At 42.9% G+C, this 19,523-nt stretch overlaps 1 protein-coding gene across 3 annotated transcripts in view; it reads left to right on the top strand.

The window, feature by feature from the left end:
• The first annotated feature begins 1,793 nt into the window (after positions 1-1,793).
• The window catches only part of ACO1 (aconitase 1), a 35,069-nt gene continuing 17,339 nt past the window's right edge, over positions 1,794-19,523 (top strand). Inside the window, exons 1-6 of one of the 3 annotated variants that reach the window (XM_051643282.1) lie at positions 1,794-1,907; positions 12,292-12,412; positions 14,109-14,277; positions 17,176-17,313; positions 19,026-19,095; positions 19,204-19,387. In XM_051643282.1, the coding sequence (XP_051499242.1) occupies positions 12,316-12,412; positions 14,109-14,277; positions 17,176-17,313; positions 19,026-19,095; positions 19,204-19,387 (658 nt within the window). In that variant the 5' untranslated portion in view covers positions 1,794-1,907; positions 12,292-12,315. Of the gene's footprint in view, positions 1,908-2,188; positions 2,456-6,445; positions 6,464-12,291; positions 12,413-14,108; positions 14,278-17,175; positions 17,314-19,025; positions 19,096-19,203; positions 19,388-19,523 lie in introns of those variants that run through there. The other 2 variants (XM_051643283.1, XM_051643285.1) reach the window with 2 other exon arrangements.

Consider the following 19,523-nt stretch of genomic DNA (forward strand, 5'->3'; position numbering starts at 1 on the left):
TCCTTTAACCCAAAATCAGCACAATTCATGATTGCCCAAGAACACTGTTGGATGTCCTCACAATCCGATGTTAAAGCCAAGAATACAAGTCAGAAAACATCTTCTTACAAACAATGGATCAAATGCAGTACTCACCTCCTAAAGGTACTGGGAGACAGACAAACCCACAAACATTCAATCATGTATGAAATAAACCAAATTATTGTAAACTCAGCCCCGTTGAGAAGAATGTCAGCCTCAGAGACTTGTGCTACAAGCACCAGCCTGCAATAGCCTTCAGACAGCATCACCACAAACCCTGGAGTGAACACATCCCACCATGCCCTCTGTGTCTGCACACACAGACCAGCCAATGCTGCGAGTGCTGCCTCTGTCTGCGGTAAGAATCCTCCACCCCACACCCCAGCCCCAGGGCCTCCATGTAGAACAGAAAACACTGGCCTTTACCGGGAGAAGTCAGAGCTTACAGGTGGATTTCCATTCCTGTTGCTGACCTGCTATTTCACCAGTCTTTGCTCTTTGCCCAAGAGATTTTAGGTCAGTCAGATTTTGCAGCAATCACTTTGGCATCTAGGTATGAAGGAGTTTGCTCATGATTCAAACCTTAGTGACGCATGTAGGCCTTGGAAGTATATGCAGCTAGAAACAACAAAAAAAGCACATTATTTTTTTTAAAGGAAACGAACCAAAGACTTTATGTCTCCAAGAGGAACATACTGAAATGGTCTTATGAGTATTGATTAAATATACACAATAAGAAGCAATTGTATCAATTAGTGAAACATCTAAAGCTCCAAGAAAAGTAATTGGAGATTTTAGGAATGCTCTGGCTTCCCATATACCACCAGTCATCTACTATTCTGTGGTGTCATAAGAAAACATGGGCCTTCTCCTTCCACTGTCAAACAACAAATAGGGCCTTGTTCTGACAAACTCTGTCTTGTGAACCTCTGGCCAAAGGTTTGAAAAGAGTATTACAAATGAATGTCTGGTTTCATGTCCAAGTTAACCTAAAAAGTCTTTTCTGCACCTGTAAAATCAGTTAACAGGTATGCCAAAGCCAGGATTTCAGTGTTTAGTTACAAAAAAACCCTATCCAACATCTCTTGTTTGCTAAACCCTGAGATCTTATCACTGATTTACGTGGTCAGCCAGTTCCAGCTGGACAGTGTGCAGGCAGGAGGATCTGCGGGCACAAGCTGGTGTGCAGCCATCCAAACCACCAACAACCTGGAGAGCCATCCTGGGCATGTCCCTGGGTCCCTTTCTCTGAGCAGAGGACTGCCACCTCCACTCTGCGAATCCGCTTGCTCCTCTGACACCTCCTGCCCGGCAGCACAGCCAGCCAGCGGCCCCGACGGCTCTCAGTCTGCGCTTTCTCCAGGGAGCAAACAAAGTGTCACTGCCCTTCCTTCCGCCAGTCCCGGCTCCCAAGAGGCTGGCAAATCTCCTGGCCACTCTCTGGGCCTCCAGGATCTTCTCCAGCCTTGTGACACACACGCATGTTCTCCCACACAGCGCCCTGCGTGTCTCTAGCTCCCCTCCTCCTGTCTCACGACCCTCCCAGGATTAGAAGCGCGTTCATGCGCCGCGTTAAGGCCCAGCCGCGCACTCTCCTCCTGTGGGCACCGCACACCCCATCGCCCCGGGCCGCGGGAGTGACGTTCCTCAGGTCCCCCGGGACGCCCTGTACCCTGACAACGCTCCCCAGCGTTGGCGTCACGGCATCGATCTCGACCCGTTCACAACCACGGCGCTCGCTTCGCCCCCCCGTCCCGCCCTCGCCCGCTTCCCGCCGCGGGGCCGCCCCGGGGCTGCGGGGCGGAGCGGGGCGGAGCCGCCCGGCCCTCCCCCTGCGCCCGGCCGCCCTGACGGCCGCAGCCGCCGCTCCTGCCGCCCGCGCCGCGGTGAGTGCGGGCCCCGGGCCCCGGGCCCGGCCTCGGGCGCCGCGCGGCCGCTCCCTGCGCCGGGGGGGCGGGGGGCGAGGGGCCCGGGCGGAGCCGACATGGGCGGCCAGGCCGGGCCGGCCCGGCGGGAGGGGGAATCCGGCCGCCTGCCGGGCGGCGGGGTGGGAGCTGGAAGGGGCGGCTGCGGGCGGCGGGGGAGGCGGCTCTCGGGAGCCCCGCGGGCGGCTCCGGACAGAGCGCTGAGCCCGCAGGCGTCGGGGCCGCTCGGGAGCCGGGGTGCAGCTTCGGCGGGGCCGGGGGAGAGGAGAGCGGGGCTGGAGGAACTGCACAGCCCTGTCCGCAGCTGGGCACGGCTTGTCCTGCCGGCTGGGCTCTGGCCCGCTCTCCTCGTGCTTCAGCGGCAGCTGGATAGCAGCGGAGGGTGCGCAGGGTGCGCGGCGGGCACCCAACCCGGCTGCGTGGCCAAAACCCCCCCGAAACGGCAGCACGAGTGGGTAAGGCAGAGGGGGGATGGAAGGCAGGCGTCAGAAGGTGAAGCTTGCGTTAAGGTAAAGTGACAGGGTGTAATAGTCTTGTGTTTTTTTGCCCTGGGTGGCGAGGGGGTCTCTGCGGTGGTGGTGGCAGAGGCAGCCGGCGCGCTCCGCAGCAGCAGCCCCGGCGGCGGCTGTAGCCGAGGTGCAGGTACTTGCCCTGTGGTCCAGCCCTCCTGAGAGCTGCAGCTGTGGAGACGTGTGGTGTCAGAATCTGGGTTAGACGTGTGTTCGGATTAGTCCCTTGTGTGCCCGCTCAGCACATTGCTGTGTTTCATAACATCAACACTGTTCCCGCTTATTTTTTAACTGGAGGTTGCACTTTGGTATTTGGTTTTCATCTCTAAAGCTAGCGTAGGTGTGAGAGAGGGGAAAAAGATGGGGCGGTCTGGGCTTCAGCATTCCTTGGCATCAGCAGGAAAGTTGATCTGAAGCAGAGGATTCTCGCTCCAAACAATCAGAATTGAATTAATATATCTGAACATTCCATATTGTTTCTATTGTTCAGACTGGCTCATTATCAATCCACAATACCGGAGGAAAGGAAGACCACCCTAGAGAAATATTAACAGTGGAATGTTTATTTTGTATTGCTTTCATTAAAAGCAATTGTGCTCCATCAGAATGTTCTAATAAACTTCTGGGGATTGTTACTTCTTCAAAGAAAGTGAGAGGAATTTAAAGTGCGTAGTGCAGCTGACTCCTGTGCCTTCCAGGATCCGTGGTGTGTATGAGGAGTCATTCAGAAGGTTCTCAGCTCTTTACTGATCCTGGACTTGGTAAGGGAGAGAAGATTCCTGGAGAGGCTTTCAGCATATGAAGGAGTCTGGTGACTTAGCAGTGCTCTGCAGAATGTGTCATGCAGACTGCTGCTGAACCGAAGGCTTTGGGACTTTCAAACTGAATTTGAGGTCATATTGCATTTGTAACTTGGCACCTTCCTTTCTCTCTTGCTCCCTTCAGCTAGAGAATAATACACTCCCACTTAGACAGTATTCAGTGAAGTTTTTATAGTAATGGTGGAAGAGCTGAAACACTAATTGCAGAGACCATGGAAGAAATATTATTAATATTTAAATAGTAAGAACAGCAGTGAATCTCTTTTGGTAGTGTTTTCTGACATAGACTCTCACTGTAGGATGTCGCCACACAATAGCTGGAAATTTTCTCCCTTGCTGGAGTAATGATCCACTTAAGATTCCTGGAGAGGTATAAATTGAAGAGTGGTGTGGTCCCTTTCCTTCTGTTGAAACAATGAGAAGGTAGAGAGAGTGTTTCCAGCCTGGTCTGTTTGTGTGAGTAGGAGGTAAGAGTCTTTCAGGGTTCTTGCCTTCATTACTGCCTTAGGGAGCAGTTAGTTCAGAAGATTTCCTCTAGATATTTGGCACTTCCTTGCAGGAGTTGGGACTTTATACAGTTTTAGGGTCAGAACTCCAGAAGCTTGTAAAAGAGCATGATTAGGGTTTTGTTTGTTTTGGTGGTTTGTTTGTTTGTTTGTTTGTTTTTCTTTCCCATGGAATACTGTTCTGAAAAAGCCAGTTGAATTTAGAATGTTGTGTGGAAACTGAATTTGCTTCCCCTGAGAGCTTGGCCAGTAAACTCTGGTATCAGCTAGTTGGAACTGATGAAATCTTATCAGATACCCACTAGTACTTCTGCTTACAGACTGAAGCCAAGGAGGGGTGAAAGCTAGCTTCATCTACATGGACAGTTCAATAGCTGTTGGGATTGCATGCAGCAATTTTTTTGGAAGAAAATTATCTTTATTTCCAGAGCACAAATTCAGGATTTGCCTTGAAGTGGCATGAGAAGTTAGGGCTTTTTCCCCACAGTGCAGATTTATTTTACAACAGTAGTAATAACCTCATCAGTTCTTCATCCTGGAAGGTCTCATTTCACCTATATGTCTTGTATATCTTTTAAATGGTTTAAGTGGCATTTAGCAAAAAGGAGCTTTAGGGGTGGCAAGACAGCACTCTGCAGAGCTAGTGCAACAGTAATGGCGTGAGTAGAGGGCTGATTCACAGTACTCCCATTTTGTTTGCCCTTCCCATGCACCTCTGCAGTGTTCCTTCCCCCTTCACATTAGTCTTTTGAAACAGACCAATACCGAGATGTCTTTTAATCCTGCCCACTGAAACTGAAACCAAGTTTCAGAGCAAACCTTTGTACACACTTGCAGCACTCTCTGTATTCCAGACTTCTTGCAGCGCTGCTGTGTTATCAGTGGGAACTTGTTTCTGTGTGTTACACTGGATCTTTTTACCAACACTGAAAGCTAGTTCTTTGTTAGAACTAGTCCTTGCTGCATATTTGCTAATGAACAGTATAAGACTGCTAAGGTAGGGGAAATGAGCAGCAAGTTTATACAGAGCTGGGAAGTAGGTTAAAGTTCAGAGTTTCTTTTCGAGGGGGGGGGGGAAATCCAGGGCTTCATTTTTAAGCGTTCTGTAGCCTCTAATTAAACTTCCCTGCATTCTCAGGTTTTATACTGCTCATTTTCCTGCAGCAAAAAGAAAATTAGTCTCTGGTTTTTAACTAGGACACTCAGTGGTGAGTCTGCTGACACAGCATTCCCTTAACACTTATGCCTGCTTAATTATGATCTGGATTATGTTAACTGTAAGGCTAGATTGTCTTCCAGAGGCTGTCTGAGGATGCTAGATACTTGCGCTTGTCATCAAAAGCTGGCAAGACGTTTTGATTGTCCCTTAAGCAGTGAGTAAACTACCTGTGTTGAAGTGAGGGAGGAGGTAGCATTTGGCTTTTTGGAGGGATGGTTTGAGGGAGTTTAATATCCATATCTTGGAACTGGGCCCTAAATTTCCAGCTTGCTTGGAGCTGGAGTTACTTTAAGACCTAAAGGTTTGATTTCACAAGCTTGATCTCTGAACTAAACATTCCATTCCTTTATGTGCAACGCAACACTGCTGACAAGGTGAAATGGTCAGAATGCTTACGAGACCCTGTGAAAAATACAGGTTATAGGAATATGTACTTTGTAACCTCTGCAGTGCACTGGAAGTGTAGCACACTATGGCTCTGAATAAATAGATATTTTAAGCATTGCTGTCAAAGGTTTAAGCATTAGGAGAAAGCAGTAAAGCCAGCATTCCCAAGTCCTGCTTCTGTTCCAGGACAGAGTTGTTTCTGAGCTTTGTTGAAGTTGTGATGGGGTCCCTGAAACTTTGGTTGCAAAGCATTTGATAAAAAAATCTCCTACATGTATTACTACATTTTCTTCCAGTGTGCAGTAATGGTGCAGTTTGTACTAGCAGACTCATTGCTCAGGCATCCCGTTGTTAGTGGACTTCTCTTTAAAGATCCACTTGTAACCGTGTGTGACTGTAACAGAGAAAGGCAGAGATTCTTTGTGAAATCCCCAAGTGTTAGCACTGAAATCCTGACACTGCCTGCTTTTCAGCAATGCATTCTTGCATAGTTATTACAGGGACCTGTCATAGGTAGACTAAGTGTTATTATAGTAAGAGCTTCTCTTAATCAAACAAGAAACCTGCGATTGTTGCAACGGCAGTTGTACTCCTCAGGTCTGTGTGTATCCCGAAGTAATTGTAGCTAGATACATTATAAAACAAGACTCTGCTTGTTCTAGTGGTGGTGTGCAACTGTGTCCAAATGGTGGGAGTGTTTTGTGGAGTTTGTGTGTGTGATTTTTGTTGTTGTTGTCGTGTTTGTTTGGTTGGTTTTTTTTCCTCCAGGGTAAAAAACCTCACATTTTTCTTAGCACTTTGGATATTTACATTTTTTTCTACCACACAAATGTCTGTGTTACATTTGTTCCTGAAGTGACTTGAATTATGGATGGATTTACTTACTTACTAGTGCAGATACCTGACTCATATTGGAGATGTCTTTCTGTATGAAACATGCAAACATCTGACAGTGTGCTTAAGAATGGATATTTTCCTTCTTTGCTTTTTTGCTGCAGTTTCAAGAGGACAGAGATTCCTGCATGCTGGACCTGCTAAGAGCTTGTTGTTCATGGCTAAGCAATTCCTAGCTTAGGTAAACTGGAACTAGTCATCAATAATTTTAATTAAGACACATTGCTGGGTAGAATCTAAAACCATGAGAAGAGCTACGTAGAGACTCATTTTCTGTTGGGGAACTGAGCAACATCCCTCCATTTGAGAAGTGCTGTTCAGCTATATAGTTCTTAGTAATGTCAGAAAATACATGCTAACTATTGTCTTGGTGGGTTCACAACTCAGCAGCTTGCTGCTCTGCTGCAGCTCCCCTTGGATTTTTCAGTTACTTGCTTTCGTTATTTAAAGGTGCTTGTCACCTACTTATCAGCTAAGTACAGATACACACAATGTTAGTTGGATGGACAAAACTAAGGGAAATAAGCTGGGGGTGCAGGAGAAGGAGTGATTATCTCAGTGGAAGGTGTTAAGATTATATCCAGCATGGGTGGAAATGCCATATTTCCCGAGGAAGACCGTGGGTGTTGCCTGTCTCCACTGTCTTATCACCAGGTGAGGGCTTTTACCAGAGCAGTCCTGCCAGCTCACCTCTCCTTTTCCCAGTTTCAGTTGGAATTCTCTTCACAGATTTCCTGCAAGTACCAGCAAGTCTGAGCCTTCTCCCTTTTCCTGATGGCTGATAAAATACCGTCTTTGCTTTGGCTGAGTGTAACTTTTTCTAGCATTTCTTGCATCTGCTAGAGTGTTGAGATTAAATTGCTCCTTTGCTGAGTGTGTGCTTCCCAGGGGTGGCCAAGAACTTAGCCTTTCTCCACGAAAAAGGGCTATTACTACTTGAAATCAGTTTTAATCAAGCTATTAGGTGTCCAGTTTTATGAATAGGTGCTTAAAATGAACTCTTCATCTTAAGAATGTAGGCATCCTCCCATAATTTCAAAGAATATAACTAAGAAACCAAACATGGAGTAGGAAAGACAGCGTGGGAGTCATGTTCCCTTTCCTTGAGTGAGAATAATGTGTCTGTATTAGTAGTTACAGACAGTAATTAGTAATAGAGCATAGAAGTAATAGAACACAGAAATTCCTACTTGGCTTTTCTCCAGAAAGTATTACTAATTACTATTACTATTAGTAATAATAATAGAGTGATAGTGCTTGTACTGTTCCTACTTCATGGCCTGAAGCTTAGATAGAAGTTGTCTCATGCAGAAGCTTTTTTTTTTTTTTTTCGTGCAGGTCAAATAAAATAAATCTGTGTCCTTGGTTTGCCCTTGGGCACTTCTGTGATAAATGCTATTTTTACTAATCAGAAGTCTTTTAGCAACACTTGTGTAATCTACTACAGCAGGAGCATGATTAGCTGTTGGCATGAATTTTAACATTAAAGTTATTCATGTGCTAAAGTTTTCTTTTATTCTGGATAGTCAGAGATGAGTAGGCTCCTGTCATATCCCTAAAAAACCCCTGAAGCAGAATTGTTGCTGGTATTGATCTGGTTCAACAAATGAAGATAAGAGCAATTATGTTTTAAAAAAATAGTATTAGTGGTGTGAGAGAGCTTGTTGCTTTTAGTTTGTTTAGCTGTGTTCATTTTCACCTTCATGTTCTCCTGCAATTCTAAAGAGAGTAGAATAATGTGTTAAAGTGATGTCTACAACATGTCTGGTGTCTTCAGATTCTCTCTTGGGTATAGCTGGAGGCTAAGCAGCACACCTTTTTCCTCTCCACAGTCTACATGAGATGATTTCTGCCAGTGTAAAACTACAGGATAAATCAGGAGGCTTTCTCAGTTCCATTAATCTAAGTAAAATTTCAGCTTCTTGAAATTTTTCCAAGTCACACTGCTGCTTTTAAAAGGATCTGAAGTAGTGTGCTGGACCCACAGTCAATCAAGGGTGTGCTTTAAATAATACCTCAGTTACTGAACAGTCACTTTCCAATATAAAGTGTTAAAATGTGACTAGGATGTTCTCTCTGTTGGATACTCAGAAAGGTTACATCAACTTAAGACTTGAAATCCATATACACAGTGCATCTTTACATCTCCCATTATTATTTTTTTTTTAAAAGAAGTTATTTTAAGTTACATCCTCTTAATTATTTTTGTGGAGATCTGCCTGAGACTTAAATATGCTTTGAGTGTATTTTTTATTTAGTGGATTAACTTAGAAGAGAAAACAAGGAATGAGGAGAGTAAAGACACCTTTTTCTTCTGTCCCTTTGGGCTTGTCCGTACTCTGTGTAATGATCATCAGACAGTGTGGTCTGCAGGTTGCCACAGAGATGCCCACACCCTGTACATCATTTCTGCACTCATCTTTTGTGGCTAGCAAACATCTCAGCTGTCATGGTAAAAGCTGAGCTTGCAGACCCATTGAGTACAGATCCAGTGAAGAATGTTGTCATACTCACATTTTGCAAGTGCTTTGTTAGAGTATCACGGTATAAAATTTGTGTTGCCACAGAAATCTGAATGCTCTTGTGTTATATGTAGGGATACAGACTGTATGGAACAGCCATTACAGGCAAGGGTTCATTCTCTGCTCTGAAGGGCAAATGCTGCATGTGCCAAAACCAGCTTCCTTTCTATATCTTTGGAAAATTATGACCTTGTCTAAATAAATTTGCCCCTCCTGTTATATGTGGTTGGAATCTGTCTGCACTTTTGCTTCTCTGGGGGAAGGTGGATCTGGGAGAGAGAAAAGCCAGAAATCAGACTTTCTGTGATGTGCTGATGTGCAATCTGTGAGTGAATTTGAGGCATAATCTGGTAAGAGAGAGAGCAAGTTGACATGGTGCTGAACAGCTGCATGGATGTAACATGATGAGTAGAAAACCATACTGATCATGAGGGAATGTAGATTTAAAGATGATCAGCATTAGTTATGAGCCAAATTATCAGTGCTAACAGGATCGCACTAGTAGGCAGAGGAAGGACTAAAATGGATCTATTATTTGCCTGGTACACTCTACACAAGTCATGCAAACCCTTTGAGAAGGTTCCAGTAATGAGGTGCATTTTCTTTTCTTTTCTTTTTTTTTTTTTTTCCTCCCAACTGCCCAGTTGAATGATTTTAGTATATTTCAGTCAGCTGAAACTCCTGGAATCCTAGGGCTGCATCCAGGATTGCACAAATAATAAAGAACATGTGTCTGGGTAATTGGAGAGGGGGAGTAGCTTGGGCTGGATCAGCTGCTGTTTTCCAAGGCCAGGATGAGCCTGTTCATGTGGGTGGCTGGTGGCTGTTACCATTAGGAACCTCCTAATCTGCACTTCTGTCTTCCTGAAGGCCACTGTGTGGAATCCCATTTCAGATGTGACCTCCGTGCAAGCATTTTCAGGGTTGTTGGGCAGAAGATCAAGTGCTGTCTTTGGAACGTGCAATCAGCTGCTGCCATGGCCTTATGGCATTGGCCATGGTCAGTGCAGTGACCCTGCACCAGTCCCAGGCAGCTAGATATTAGCTGACCTGTCTGCCAGCCTGCTCATGTATTTAGATTTCAGTGCCTGCAAAACATGAATAAATATTCTGTGCTGCAATCACAAGTTAATCTGTATCTATTGCAGTGATTACTCAAAAGCGTTTTGGTGTACTCAGTCTGCAGAGTATTGCTCCCTTGCATCTCTTTGAGGGATCCCTACCTCAAGTGCTGTGCTGTGGCCACTCAGTTTATAATTCCTTGTCTGGAAATAGTAGCTGGTATGACCGAGGCTCCTCTGGCTCTGTGAAATTTGCTGTAGCAATGCTGCAAGATGGTGTTTTTTCTAGATACTTCACCTCTTTGTGGGGATTTCTAAATGGCTTACAAGACTGTAACAGAATTGTTCCTATCAGTATGACCAGACAAGTGAGAAGAACTGTGTGTTTAGGCCTTGGTCACCCCAGAGTCTGGCACATTTGTGTAACTTACTGATGAAAGCAGTTTTGTGCAAGGTATCTCATATTGTGAACTAAACCAGCTGTTTGGGGTAGATGTCTGGTTAAAGAAATGGTAACAAGTAGATAATGTCCCATAGCATCTTGAATTGCTGCTGTGGTTTGCTAAGACACTGACTTGGATGGGAAATGTTACAGCTGCAGTTTATACTTAGATGAGAATACTTAGCTGAGTACAGTGATGATCTCTTGCTTTATCTGTCAGGGGATATCCCAGTGTTTTCCATCTTCTTTCTATCTTCTAACTTCCCATGAGAACTGTATACGCATAAAATTAAGTTCTCGGCTTGGAAGGCAGAAGATAAAGCTAATTGGGAGCACTACTGGCAAGGAGAGAAGGGAAGCAGTTTATTTTGGTGATGGACAATTGTAGAAGCTTAAGGAGTTTGCTTAAAAGATAAATAGCTGAGTAGTTTGTGCTAATTAACAAAGATGACACCTAAAACATGATGGGCTTTTGTGTGGGATGGGTATCTGCAAACCTGGGAAGTGGAATCTTGGAAAGTGACTTGTAGATGGGAATGTGAAAGGTGGTATGTTTGGTAGGAGTCTGTTGTTTGCAATCTGTTCATTTGCCTGCCTTTCTGCTTTCTCAGGGAATTCGACTTCTTATCTAGAAACTTCCACTGTTTTGTTTGATAGAATTCTGGAAGTTTTTATTTCTGTTACAAAATCTTGCTGCTTTACATCCTGGACCTTTCTTTGTCACCATTTCTGCCACCTCTCCATCTCAATCTAATGTCTAGCTTTGTTGCTGTCTTCAACATACATGAAATGTCATTTGTGCTGGAATACTTTTAAAATCCCCCATAAATGTGTTCCATATAATTGTATTCCTTGAACAGTCAATGGGACTGGCAGGTGAGGTAAATTAATTCACTCTTTGGCCTTGCATTAACTGTTTTTAACAAAGAGTGGATTTTGTGCATCTCTTTGCACCAAACATTCTTCATGGCCTGCCAAAGGATATGCGTCTCATACCTTGTTGGGAGGTGATTTTGTGTTTCAAAAACTGGGGCAAGGGAAGATAATGTTACTTGAATGAAGACAGGAAGAATGCTGTGGGAAAACAACACATTTGGAAATCAAGCTTGTGATCTCTCTTCTAAAAAAATTATAATTGTGACTGTGAATGTTGCCAGAGACTGGAAGAGAACTGTCCTTAGTTAGCTTGCTCCTTGGCATGTGTTGGCTTAAGCCAGTGCTCCCTTGCCAGAGTTCAGGCCTTAAAAGTGTCCTAGGAGCTGTTCCACTAGGCATTTTGCATGCACTTAACATTTTCTGGAGACTGGGAGATGTTTCTTGAGATTGAGAGATGTTCCTAGAGTGAATTTCATCTCCTCTATGCTAGGTGGTCTTGATATTGGGGATATCTCAGGGTACTTTAACTTGTATAAGTGAACCCTAAAAGTCTTAGCTCCCAGTGGAGTGTTCTGTCCAGTAAACCATAGGATAGCCATAAAAAACTACAATTATGTTTATAGTCTACTTTATTTTTTTTTTTTTTGTGGCAACCCTAATTAATCTTTCTGAAATCAGGAGGGTTCCTGATTTGTCTCTGAAAGTCGAAGTTTGTGATCTTAGTCTGTGACTTTATGGCTCAAGTAAAACTGCTGTGTTTTCTGCTTTAGTTGAATTGTTTTTGATTTTGAGTATGAAAGCATGTTTGTTTAGCTTTAGACCAATACTACTTAAGAAGAGGGACCACAGAGTTGTGGTGATTCGGGGATCACAGATGCTCAAAGGGCAGTCTTGAAGCAGCATAAAGAAGAGAATAGTGCAGACATTGAACTTTTAAAACACGTGGTGTGTCAGGATTTTTCATGATTCTCTTATCTTCCTGCTGACCTTTTATCTCTGGGCCTGAACTCCTGTGTGGGACAGACACATTGTGGAAAATGTGATACATGTACTTTCTATGCAGAACTGATGTAATAAAAACAGCACTGATTTTTCTTTTGTGCCTTAGGAACACTAAGAGTCTTGGATAACCATGAGCAACCCTTTTGTACGGATTGTGGAGCCACTGGATCCTAAACAGCCTCTGAAGAAATTCTTTAATTTGACCAAATTGGAAGATGCAAGATATGGTATGTTTTCTTAGGTGTACAACATAAGGAAATAATTTTGTTAATGTTGATGAACAGAACCGGAAGAAACATTGCAACATTGGATGGTATTTGGTCTCTGGAGAGAACTATGAATTTAGAAGATGGTTATTGGGGAAAAAAAATTTAGTAAAATTCAATTCTGGAAATTTAGGACTACAGAAATGCTAGCAAAATCACAGTATTGTTTTCTCATGTGCTGTACACACAGCAGTCCTCTTTTTCTTGAGCAGATACGGAGGACTAGGCAAGACTAAGAGCACAGGTTTTCTCATATACCACTGCACTACTGTGAAAGGCTGCAAAGGACCTAACATTGGTATGACTGAGTCATCCAGTAAGTTTGTTCAACTTTTAAAAGTGTGATAGCCAGAAAATCCTTTCTGAGAAGGCTTTTCCTTTAGTTCCTCTGACACTTGCTAAATGTGGCACTGGTAAAAATCCTGTGATCTGTGCCTCTGACTTTGAAAGCTAGTATACATAGCTTAGAGCTGCCTATCTTGGGTATTTTTCCTCTTTCAAAATGGAAACAGCTGATTGAGGATGTTTCAGGAAGCAAGAGGAGAAACGTTTCCCTGGACATCAGCATTGCATATCCACTGCAGGCTCAGGTAGTGTGTAAATGAGAAGTCAGTTAATGTCGGACTAAGTGTGTGAAAAGCAGAGATGAGTCTTTAAGAGATGACCAAATACTTCTATGGTGTTACCAGTTGATCCATTCCAGAATTCCAAGAAAAAGTGGTGCAATTCTCACTGTCCAGCAGAAAAATGGAATAACTAAGCTACAGAAGAGTAGGGTGGGGGGTTGGAGTTTTAAAAAAGCCAAAAGCAACAACAATGAAAACAAAACAAAAAACAAACAAACAAAAAATTATTCAGAATGACTGTGTCCTGAATAGTAGTTGGGATTTTTTTATGATAGCAGTAATGAGGTCTCACTGTGACTAAGTGACTTTTATGTCCTGGGGTTCCTGTGTACAAAGTTAGGACAAACTTCTCAAAAATTTTTTGAATGTAAATAATCTCAGAAGAAATCAAACAGCTATTATTACAGTGGATCGGGGGAGAAGGAGAGAGAGAGGGGGAGAGAGACTTTTATTTTCCCTTCACACCTATTGCTTGTAGTAAAGCTGTCAGGACTGCTCTAATAATATTTTGTGTCATCTTCTCTAAGTATTTCAATCTTAAAGGAAGATTAGCAGATGCACAGTCTTACTGCCTTTCAGTTTCCTTCTCCATCTCTGAAGAGGAAGAAGCTGCCTAGACCACTGCAGCTATGCTTTTCAACATGTCAGGTAGAAAATTGTTTTTCTAGTACTGTGTTCAGTGACAAGAGTGAGAGGAAACTGCAGAGGACCAGTGTAAGCACACCATGTTTTCAAAACAGTATTGCTGTGGAGTTTGGGAGAGCTGTGGATAAGAGTCCTTTCAGCAAAGGTGTCTGTTGTCTCAAGGGACTGAGATGACAAATCTGCTCAAAGAGTTGGGTGGAGCAGGTCAATTAGCACTGACTAAGCTGGAGGCTAGATAAAGGTATCTGATAATTTGGGATAAAGCCTTGTGAGAAGATTGGGACAGCACTTGAGGACCTGTCTGACCCAGGCATGGAACTCTGCAATTGCTGATACATGTCCTAAGGTAAAAACTGAAATTTGTTTCTTGCCTCTAACCAATGCAGCACACCTGCCTTTTTCCATTCGAGTCCTCTTGGAAGCAGCGGTCCGTAACTGTGATGAATTCCTAGTGAAGAAGGGAGATGTTGAGAATATTCTCAACTGGAAAGTGGTGCAACACAAGAACGTTGAAGTGCCATTTAAGCCTGCAAGAGTTATACTGCAAGACTTCACGTGAGTCTGATGTTCTCCAAAGGAAGAGAGGCTCTTGAAAGTGTAGCAATGCTCAGCTTGGGGTGGAGGGGTGAGCTGAGGGAAAGAATAGCAGCAAAATGTGTGGAGACAACATTTCCAGCTTTCCTGGGTGTCATGCTGCAGACAGCACTTGGAGAGGCAAACACTCATGAGTGAACTCATGAACTCTTCAAAATAGAGGGGAAGAAAATGGGATAATAAATTGCATCTAAATGAGGGAATTCAGAGTTTAAAGGTTTTGTTACTGTCTGGTGGGAGGTAGGTTGGGTGGTGTCTTTTTTTTTTCTTTTTTCTTTTTCTTTTTTTTTTTCCAGAGGCTCTTGCTTTTAATATCCTGCCCTTTTCAATTCTCATTTATAACCCATCTAATTATGTTATTTTCTGAGTCAATATTCCAAATGTATTGTTGAAGACTTCTGCGATATTGAAAAAAGGAATGTCTTCTTTACCCTAGAAATGCAACTTGAGATCCCTACCTCATTGGCTCTGAAAACTGGTCCTTGCAGTGTGGTTAGTTCCCATGTGTCAGTATTTAACAGCCTCTAGTAGATTAATAAAGTCAATTTTCAGGTGGAACAGTATCTTCTGGCTTGATAAAACCTTTGACTTGTAAGTCCATTGTCCTTTGTACCTTTGTCCTCTGCCTTTGTTTAGTTCATCTGTGGTAAGCTCCATGCTGCTAAGAGGTCCACTAATTTTTCATTCTCAGAATAGTAGTGTCTTAGCTGTCATACCTTCTGTTCTGCGTTTTCCCAGAGGTTGGCCAGGTGCTGGAGACCCTGTATGGCTCAGCTCAGAAAGACATTAGGAAAAACTGGCACAGTCTCAACTGAAAAAAGCACTGATTCCTACCTATTTTTTTACCCACTGGTTGTTAAGCTATTAAAAAGCTGGAGCACAGAGGAGGCCAATCTTCCAAGCAAATGTTTTTCCCTTTGTTATTGCACTTCTTTCTTGCCCCCTGCTCACCTGCTGAGTTTTATAAATTTGTTGGTAAGTCTGCAGAGCAGCTGCATTCATGAAAAATTAGATCTTGAACAGGCTCCTGAGTGGAATATCTTGGAAAAGACAGGTTTGACAACTTCCCCAAACCCATTCAACAGTTACATTCACATGTTCTGATTAGAATTATACGATTTTCTAGATCTGGTCATTCTGTAAGAAGACTGTAGATGGATGTCCAGTCTGTTCCTTTTAAATTGTATAGTATTTGTAAGCTGGCAGAATAACTCTTCCACTCTGATCCTGCTACCGCTGCTCTCCCCCAAAGCCATCTAGGAAGCATAGCATAGCATTTGCTGTTTTCCTTGACATATACATATTCTGGGATAATAAATTGCTTCAAACTGCTGAACACCAGTTAATCATGTCAGTTTAGATAATGTGAACCCTTATTTAAACACTCACGATTTTCAAGGTAAAATTCAGTGGGAATTGCAAAGCCTTTTCTATTCTTCCTGCATTGTTTCTGATGTATTTTAAAATTGTAATAGCTTCCTTATAATCAGAGGTGAGAACATAAACTCTCCCTGCTTTGGGCTACTCTCACAGAAACATATTGTTCTCAGTGAGTTTCTGAAAGATTCTGGATCCTTACATGCTCATCACAGACATTTTTGTCTCAGCAGCCAGCAAAGTCAGATGGGCTGGTATGCAAGAGTTTCCTAATCAGATGGAAAACTGCTTGGTAGTACATACCTCTGTAGAAGCTGAGAATGTATGTGCTGAGAAGCACCAGGAGCTTTGTTAAAATAAATATGCAAACGTGTGTGATCTATTAGGTAAGATGGGTGTTGAAGTGCTAGAACTTCTGGTTACTGCTCCTGGTTTGCTTAGCTCAACTTGGGTTGGAAGTGGAGGATGGACAGAAGAATCTCATATGCAGTACTTTGACTCTCTGTATAGTTTACTTACCTCACTTAGGAAGGAAGGCTTAATTTAAGGATTTAAACATCATTTTTTGATTAATGAGACATACAAACATAGAGAAAAGGCTGGTTTGTGTTTTTTCTAACTCACTGGGAGTTCAAGGGCTTGCAGGATTTTCACAAGGTATGTGAGAAAGGAGAAATGTGCATGTTGGCCCATAGCCTGGAATGTGCCATTTTAATGTAATTTGTGATATAAGGTCTTTTGTCAGTGGTAAGTGCAAGAATTGGTTAGTAAAGATTAATGGTACACCTTATTTCTACCTCTTGTACTTGTCCAGTGATCTGTCAGGGTGGTTAAATCCACCTCAGAAAATAGTTATTCTGCAAAGGTCTGTTGCAGTCCTGTCCTTTGTAATTTACTGCTGATTAGCTGATGCCTGCCAGCTCTGCCAGTTTCATTTGAAGTATGGAAGGTACCAAACAGCTGTAATTATGGAAAAGATTCTCCTGTGCTTTGTAGAAGTTGGCAGAGATGACCCTTGCCTTAAAATCAGCTAAATAAACATAGCAAGGAATGAAAGAAAGGACATTGTCATTCCCAACCCCTTATTTTTTAAACAGCTGGGGGAGGAGAGAGAGGAACAGAGCAAAGGAAAGCAGTTCAAGGTCCCACAGGAATGTTGACTAGGGCTAAGTTTCCAGATTCCTCAGCCAAGCACGTTAAACTGTCTCTGTTACTTGATGAATTCTGGTTTTAACTTTTAATTTTTAAAGCGCTCAGGATATTGATACAGTTCTGTACCTTCTGCTCTCCTGACTTTGTCTTCCCAAGGGTCCTGCCTCTGCCATAGCGTAACGATCCCAAGACTCAAAGTGCGGCTGTGGTTTGTGTTCTGTGGGACAGTGGGAGTGTCTGTTCTGCATCTCAGGATCTCATTTGTGTTTGTCTGGTTGTTTTTTTTGATTTCCAAATTGTTCCACCTTGCCTATTTCTCTTCCATTTTAGTGGGGTACCTGCTGTGGTTGACTTTGCTGCAATGCGTGATGCTGTGAAGAAGCTTGGTGGGGACCCTGAAAAAATCAACCCTATCTGTCCTGCTGATCTCGTGATAGATCACTCCATCCAGGTCGATTTTAACAGGCGGTAAGGATACAGAGTAACTCTTCTTAGTGGGAGTAAGCTGGTAATACTGGTAGTTCCGTTGCTGATATTCTTAGCGTTTGGACTATAACATCCTAGCCTCTAAGAAGTTCAGCTGTTGTGTGTGAATTAGATGGGGGATTTTTTTATTATTTTTTTTTCCTCTGTGGTGCATCTGTCAGCAGCACCAGCCTGGACTAAATGTTAATAGAAACAAGCTCAGTCCAGACCTGTGGTGATCATAATTTTCCATAACAACACTGCATTATTATTAGTTGCTTAGAAGTAGCTTCTTCCATGTGCAGTTTTTTGACCCTGTAGGACTTTTTGGAAGGGACAAGCGAGAATATCTCCTTTCTTTCTTACTCATATAAGAATAGATCTTCCCTAGCCCAGCAGCAAGGAACTAATTTGCTAGTTCAATGCCTTCTTGCAGAAGAGCACAAGCCACTAATGGCCCCTATAAGTACAGGAAAGAAACATAATGCTATTCAATCCTCAGCATGCTACAAAAACACAAAGCTCGCTAGACCCACAGTGAAAGAACAGACTGCTGCAGAGGGGTCCATCTGCCCTCGGTGGTATCTTAACATGGGCTACTGAACTGCTCTTCCTAACAAATCCTGCAGTTACATGTTTCTCAGTGGTTTCTTTCCATCTTCCAAACTCCTGAAGTTTTTTGGTCTGCAGTGTTCCCTACCTTTTTTTAACTGTCTACTAGTAAGGATAAAAATGCTCACTATGCTGTTTCTAGATGGCAGGGGAGAAAAACAGACAAAAATTTTGACTTATGCAGCTGTTGAACATCAGCTCCCTTTAACTTTTTTTTCTAGAGGTTCTGTCTCTGTTTGTAACATAATACTAAGGAGTTTAAAAACAAAATTAAAAATAATCATCTAAAGACTAATTTCTGGCATAATGGGGGTTCTAGCGCTAATATATTAAACTAGAAGCCTAACCTTTTTAGTTTGCATCATGTAAGTTTTTTAAGATATTTGAGAAATCATGCATTTCTTTATGAACAGGGTATTATTTCATCTTTACCATAGGACAAAATTAACTATTATGATTATTTTTCTTTATTATTTTAATAACATTAATTTTATGTTATCAGTAGTATCCAGGACTTCATTTAGAGAATTTTTTGCTGTCACAGCCTTATTTTATTTCTATTAGGCTCATGTGTATATGGAGAGAACACTGACCAGCCCTGCACTGCAGTCCTTTCAAACTCTTCAGGCCTAAGTTAAGCATCTGATTCAAGTGAAAAGCTTGTTAGCCCTGTCTGCTTTGAAATGCAGGGGCTTCAACCAGCATGGTATTGTCAGTCATAAAGTCTTTTCAGCTGAAGTTGCAGGGCAGTTTTGTTCCCATTCCCTCTACTGCTTTGCTGATTGCTTCTGATTTAGATATTGGACACTCTGTATTGCTGTAGCATGGGGTGTAGTTTTTCCCAGGGTTTTAGGCCTGCCACGTATATAAGATGCAGATTAGCACTTACATTTGAACCAGGCTTCAGGTGTTATCTCTTAAGGATTCTTAAATCCTTTTCACTGGTTGCCTGTAGTTCACAGTTGCAGTGAGATTAAAAAGATGAGATTGATCAGCATTAACACTAGCTAATAACTCTTCTTTCAACCTTTGGGTATTTCTGACCAAACATGAATTTCAGGTGGATACTTTTGATTCTGACAGCTGATTATTTTAATTTGCAGATCAGACAGCTTGCAAAAAAATCAGGACCTGGAATTTGAAAGGAACAAAGAAAGGTTTGAGTTCTTAAAGGTACCTAAAGATTGAATCCTGTTTGCATGGAGAAAAATGCAATTACGAGAATTTCTTCCAGCACTGATGTGCACTGAATTATTTCTACTCCAATTCCTTCTGTTTCAGTGGGGCTCTCAAGCTTTTAAAAACATGAGGATTATTCCACCAGGCTCTGGAATCATCCACCAAGTAAATCTGGAGTACTTGGCAAGAGTGGTGATGGATCAGGATGGCTACTACTACCCAGACAGTGTGGTGGGCACTGACTCACACACCACCATGATCGATGGCTTGGGAGTGCTTGGCTGGGGTATGTGCAGCAGTGTTTCGTGTCAGGTCTGTTGGCTGGCTAAGCTGTGTTTTCAGGCTCTGATGAGCTGACCCTGGCTGGTGGGTTAGCCCCCACCCAGTTGCTCACTCGCTCCTCCTGCCAGCACAATGGGGGA

This window comes from Apus apus, chromosome Z (genome assembly GCF_020740795.1).
Source record: "Apus apus isolate bApuApu2 chromosome Z, bApuApu2.pri.cur, whole genome shotgun sequence".
Lineage (NCBI taxonomy): Eukaryota > Metazoa > Chordata > Aves > Apodiformes > Apodidae > Apus > Apus apus.